The sequence below is a fragment of the Stegodyphus dumicola genome, chromosome 1 (genome assembly GCF_044657685.1).
Source record: "Stegodyphus dumicola isolate Sdum_Otavi_A_Nest chromosome 1, ASM4465768v1".
Taxonomy (NCBI): Eukaryota; Metazoa; Arthropoda; class Arachnida; order Araneae; family Eresidae; genus Stegodyphus; species Stegodyphus dumicola.
Genome location: NC_140768.1, coordinates 267909044 through 267915859, shown reverse-complemented (window position 1 = coordinate 267915859; position 6816 = coordinate 267909044). Strand labels below are relative to the sequence as shown.

Sequence of the window (6816 nt, the reverse complement as noted above, 5' to 3'; positions counted from 1 at the left end):
TTCTCCAGTGCTAAATTTTGGCTCCATGTAGGCAGTGAGGCAAGGCATGGCCCCGTTTTAAATTTCCAGTAAAATAAAACGGAACTCAGAAAAAGGTTTAAAGCGAACCTTTTTTATTTATAGTTCTTCAGTTTTAACAAAACTACGTAGCTCGTCTAGTAACAGAAGTCACCACTTCTTACGAGATTAACAAACACAAAGGTTAAGGTAAAATTAAACAGTTAGAGAATACATTCACAAGACAAAGCCCTACTCTAAGTTTTAGCTGAGGCTGTTGAAATAAGCTAGCAAAAGCTATTAAAGAAATCTAAAAGTAAGGTCGAAACATTAGCGGTCGCTAGCAAAAGCTGTCCCTTAAGTTCAAGAACTTCGTTCTTATATATGTTGATTAATTTATTTTCTGGTGTGAGCTGACGAAAATAGAAGTGATAGTAAAGATAAAAATAATAAGATAATGAAAAAACGTAAAACATAAAAAAATATAAGTTATTATATTTTATTTACCCTAATGATTTTAACATTTATTGCTAATAAAGAAAGAACGATTTTATATTGAAAATTAGATCTTTATTCAATGAAGACATCACATAAATCTCATGATAAGGTAACATTCATTAGTTTTTTTAATTCTAAACGTAGAAGAACCCGCTCCATTGATTTAATATTATCTACAATGATATGCGTTCCGTGCTGCAAAATTTTTACATCATTTCACTGAAGAGAAATATTCCAGCAATGACTTCAGATTATACTTTAATACAATGCTATCATTCTTAAAATAAAATAATATCAGGCAAATAGTGATAAGATACTCATATATATAGTTTCATGACATTAAAAAGTTTTAATACTCCGTTAAATAATGTCACAAGGCACTAAGCATTTCATTGACGTATATCTTCAGCGGAAAAAATAATCTATACTTTTTTTTAAATTTGTGCCCTACAGAAACTAAACTGTAATTAGACAATTATTATTGTAATTAGACAATATATTTTAATGCATTACTAATTTTCGTGTCCGAGTTCAGTAAAGTCAGTGAACAGATTACAGAAACATAAACAGCGCAGAACTGATGCATTAGAATTATACCCACAGAAGCTGTAAACTGCTACGTTATTTGGAGAATTTGCATCATCTGATGGAAAGATAAAAATTTACTCTTGAATAATTTTACGCAATCATCCTTTGATAATGTTCAGTAGACTGCCAATCTTGACAACGTACAATATGTTTCAAAAATTATTTACAGGAAGAACACAATATGCCATCAATGAGTCAGACATCTAGCATATGTAATGCCAAATTAATGACGTTACGTGCTATGTTGACATTCAGTAGCTTTTGAAACTGCAAATTCACAAAAAGTATATTTCGTTGAACTTTCATTTATTTCCAAGATTTTTCATGTCAAAAAAAATTGTACTCCTTCACCTGCATGCGCATTTTTCTACTATCATATTTGGATAATTCTTTAATACAAGGCTGCCATTCTCGTCAAAGTACAGTAAAGTCAACGGTTTGGTTACAGAAGGCACACAGCATGGCGTTGGTACATTGGGATTTAATCCCAGAGCATGCACAAGGCTTTGGATTGTTGCATGATTTGAAGGTTTTGCCTCCTGTGAAAAAAAGAAAGTAATTAAAATTCATAGTCATATAAATTCATAATAGTCAAAGTCTTATAAATTTATTAGTAATTTATATGACTCATAGTCATAAGAATTCATAATGAATACAATTACCAAATAACCATTGTGCATGCATTGAAAAAACGGTTTTGCAGGTAATACCTTACTATGAAAAGATTATAAAAGAAATGTACAACTTATATGCAGAACAAAATGGCCATATTTACAATAATAAATGAATAATAATAATAAAAGTAACATATTATTATTATGATTATATTATTACTATTCTAACAGAAAGAACATCAGTAAAAGATTATAAGTCTAATTATAAATGGTGCTAAATGTCTCAGAAAGCACATGAAACATTAAAAATAATAGTAATAATTCCGATGCCGGTGAAGGCAACTTAAATTTTACGCTTTGTTGAATCAAAGTTTCTAAATACATTCTAGACATCATTTTATAGTTATATTATTTAGAGGTTAGAAAGGCGTAAATTATTTCATATTAATCAGTAACCAATGACTTTAGCAGTCACTGGTGACCATGTGTTTGACGATAATCACGAACCAACGCATGATCAAATTATAGGTCAATATATGAGTAATATAGTAAATTATTGACTTGACTAAAGCTTGCTTTCCAGTAAGTAAGAACAGGAATATTGGTTCGGTAACCAATATTCCTTTGCTTACTTAATGGAACCACTTTTATTTTAGAATATTTCTCTCGAAAAGCTTTTAAATTCCCCAATTTAGCGTATTATGTGTTTTGAATAAGATTTGCGCTTGAACATTTTCCTTTCATTGCAGTCGGTTCTTGCATCAAAGTATCAATATCAGATAAATCATAACTGAGGAGGTTCTATGAGCCTGGCTGGCATATTGAAGTTTTTAATGTCCTAAAAAAGAAATTAAAAATCTTTTTTTTTTTATTATTATTTTTTAATTTTTAACTGGCTTGTAAATAACAATATATCTCCTGAGGAGATACGATTCTTTTCCATAACAGACGATCGTTACATTATACTTCAATTAGTTTTGCGTTATTTCGCATTTTTTTTGGTTGTATTTTATGCTATTCCTGTATATTACTTTCTTATTGTATATCATACTTATTGCATACGAAGTTTATATTTTAAAAAACGTGTTATTGCAATAAAAAATATATTAAGTAATTTTAGTATGTTTTTCCTATACTAAAATACTATATTGCTATAAAAAATATATTAAGTAATTTTAGTATGTTTTTCCTATATAATAAAATATTATTGTTATATTTATTTTGTATGATTTCTTTCTTACTGCATAATATAGCTTCATATCAATAGCGAATTAATTATCAATTTTTTTTTTTACAATTTAATTATGCCGATGTATTGCCGTACACATCTGGCTATAGACTTCCAGTCGATCCTGTGATCATAATTGACCCTTTTAAAATTTCATCGATTCTTAGAGACTCAATACAAAATCCGTTGGAAGCCAATGCTCTTAGCTCATCTCCCAAACCTTGAATGCATGAATGCGGTATAATTTAATTTAGATTTAAAAACCGATCTAAACTTAACTCCATCGGCCTACAACAGTGACCCGCATGTTGCCCCACCCAGTAAATTCAGCAGTGAACCTAGACGGGAATAAATAATAGCCTTGACGGGCATAGGTGGACTCCGATTTAATTTTAATTTAACTATCCATCTAAACTTTTTGACCTACTCCACACTGGTGAATTAATGGTTGGCCCCAAGAGATTCTTGTCGCCAGGGTATGCCTCTTTGTTGCCAATGTTATAAATGTCCTTGAGACGTACCAATGTGCTCCGATTTAATTTTAATTAAGATATTTGTTTAACCTCAGTGTACAGCCCTACATCATTATTCTAGTGGATTATTCTAGTGGCCCTAAAGTTGTAGGTCACCGGTGATGGACTTTAAGGGGCACTTAGATAGCGTACACATTTCTGCACATAGAAATTAAGTACTTTTGAAAATTTTTATGGATGATCAATGAAAAAATTTAAATGAGAAACGAATAAATTAGAGCAATTATCAATACTCGAACTTTATTCTTGTAATACCCTTCTAAGAATGAAACATACCTGTAAGCAATCTAACATTATCTAACATAATCTAACATTTAACATAATTATAAAACAAATTCAAGAACCCAAATCGTAAAACTTATCAAGTAATTAGCATTAAGTTGCAAAATTTGTTGAAGCAATTGTTTCTTACACTTATAATAGCCCTACATATTTTACAGAAGATTAGTGAAATTTTATTTAGGTTTTACTAAGTTAGCTTTATGTTGATTCTTTCTTTGCCTCGTTTGTAAGGTTATTATTTAAATCAACCAGTTATTTAGAATTTCAGCCTCTATTATAGCTTCTTTCTGTTTCCTCATTAGAATGTAAATGAGTTAGATAGTACTTAAACTTAAGTTTTGGGATTTTAAGACAGAGCATGCTTCTGGTCTCCGCGTGCACGCTACGTTTAGTTCATGGCGGCTTTGATAGTTGTAATTTCCGGCTTTGCATTATTCGCTGCCAATGACTTGATTTTAAATTCCGGTTAGAACTACTGAGCCAGCTTAGAGTAAGACTTAAATAGTATTTAACTACTACCCCACGTTTTAAATTGAATTTGACTTTTCCTTTGGTTACATCACCACTAAATGTAGTTGATGTTGTAAGCACAAGAACGTGCATTTATGTTCTAAGTCTGTTTAAATAAAAAGGTCTATTGAAACCTTTCCCTGACTTTCAGATATAGCGCTAATTCGCGTCATATCTGTTAGGGGTTTCGGACTTACTAACTTTTACCAGATCCGGGAACCGAATGAATACCGAACGAATTACGATTTATGTCTCAAGCAAAATTTAATTTGAATCCGTCTTCCCAAAGTAGTAGGCTCCACCGGCACCATGAAGTCCCATGGAAGTATTCGGGTCCATCATGGGATCGACGAGACCTGCAATGAAACTCGCAGATATTTTTGATGGCAGAACTTTAGTGATGACTTTTCTGGAACAACTGGGTTCTCATTTTCTGCTTTACCTGGTTGCAGAAGTACAGAAAATTACGATAGTAACCGCCGCGCTTCGAGAACAGGCAGTGAGTTGGTGGAAAAGAACCGGTAAATTTTTGTTTGGTGAAACCAGTCAGTGAGTTACTAGTTCGACTTATTTAAAACAGCCCTTTTAAAAGCATTCCTCTTTGTGAAAGATAAGGCGAAATTAGAAGCACAACTGTTTGGTTGACATCAGACTCTGAGCTCATTGGAAAGTTTGAAAGCAGGGGAGTATCAATGAGTACACACAGGTCTGGATACGAACAAAGAAATCGAACGAATATTTTCGCAGACCTACAGCGCAAGGTAGGTCTGCGAAATAGTCTTACGGTCTGACGGTAGTAGACGTTTTGATGACAGGAAGAAATTTTCATTCGATAATGGCGATCGCCAAAATAAATCGCAAAAGAGGGTACAGTCAGCCTAGAAGGGAAACAATCTAGCTCAGATTCAAATAAATACAGTGTTGATGAAAAACATGCCCCTGCCAGTGATTCAAATTCTATTAAATAACATACGAGCAGTTGCATAACTGGATACAGAAGCGCAAAGTAGTTTCTTGTCAAATTTTTTTTTTTTTTTTTTTTTAAGAAAAACTTTTAAAGGTACAGAGTGTTTGGTGTTGAAGATTTGATGTAATCAATTAGGACAAAGCACTCGAGGGCTATCTGCCTAAGGGGACGGATGCCTTCATTGAGGATTTTCGAAGGGAAACTGGCTTGTATACACGTTACACAGGAAAAACACTAAAACGGTGATGCAGCCAGCCGTTCTTCGGAACTTGAACCCCAGACCAAACTACCGGTGTTCAGCGACTTTACCTTTCGACCGCTGGTGGGCCTGATGTTGAAGACGAGGAAGTGACTGCCGCCTTAAAGCAAACAATGTGAAAGTAACTTGACACGTGCAGATGAAGAATGAACGCCAAAAGATGGTTTCTTTACAGTGAAAAAATCTACAAGCAAAGGTAATGGGGGATAGCTTTCTTAAAATCTGTGGCGGCGAAAATTAATTTTTAGGAAGCTACTATACAGTTGGACAGGAATGAGATGGTGGAAAAAAAGTACAGTTGCCGGCTTTAGACTAAACTGAACCAATATCTCCTTAAACAGAAGCCTTGCTATAGAAAAAGGCTGGAAGTTTAGTGACGTTACAAACTGTTGGCTGTCTTGATGGGGTGCAAATAGATTCTTCGGGCCAACCAAGGCCATCTCGATGAGGTCATCCAAATGACATTAGTAAGTTAGGAGAATTTCGCCTTGGCAACGCGTTACTGAATCACAGCGTTGTTTTACTAGGTTGATTTGTCTGTGCATTTAATTTAATGAATTTTTTTTTTTTTTTTTTGTTTTCATTGTGCCTTTAAAGCGTTGTGTACTGTTATTCTACAGAAATTGTAATAATGACAGCCCTAAAAGTGTCAGTATACAGATTTCCTAACAACCAGATTTATTGCAAAAATGGTTAAATCGATGTCGCAAGAAAATTTTCCGACTTTCAAAGTATTCTAAGGTAAGTTAAACTTAATTTGAAATTTAAATTTATTAAAGTATTTGCTTCTGCACTTAAAAGAATGGATATATTAATATTGTTACGAATTTGCTATTTAAAAAGCTAATGTTAGTTCAATTATAAATTAAATGGTTTTATTTCTCGCGTGACGAATATTAAAAGAAAGCTAAGCCGGAAAAATTAAAAATACAAGAGCGCGTGCGTTAAATAAATAAATATCTCTTTTTGATTTCGAGAAAGTACTGGAAAATTCTAGCGCGTGATTTTAAAATCTTATAAAAGGAGGAAAACATCTCAGTTTGCAGTAGTTGCTTGCTTAGTTTGTTGTTGTTTAGAAAACTGCTCTTGTTGATTGTAGCGAATTCGCGGATTAGCGTTCTTTAGCTGTTTTGAATTACGTTCTATTGGATATTTGAGTAGTTAAAAGATAACTACTGTGAGATATTGTAATACTGCATGATAATTTGAGAAAATTTAAGCATTTTTGTTGTGATAATAATAAATTTTTGTTCATTTTTCATCGGACTTGTGCATTCATTTCATAACGAACCCGTACGCACGCAACAATTTTTGGTGTCAGGAGTGGGGTTTGAATGCCA

General features: G+C 33.0%; 1 protein-coding gene across 1 annotated transcript in view; it reads right to left on the bottom strand.

Moving 5' to 3' along the window:
* Positions 1-545: 545 nt before the first annotated feature.
* The window catches only part of LOC118195891 (uncharacterized), a 28179-nt gene continuing 21908 nt past the window's right edge, over positions 546-6816 (bottom strand). The window contains exon 3 of the mRNA XM_085806646.1: positions 546-1622. Within this exon, the coding sequence (XP_085662772.1) occupies positions 1431-1622 (192 nt within the window). The 3' untranslated portion in view covers positions 546-1430. The remainder of the gene's footprint in view (positions 1623-6816) is intronic.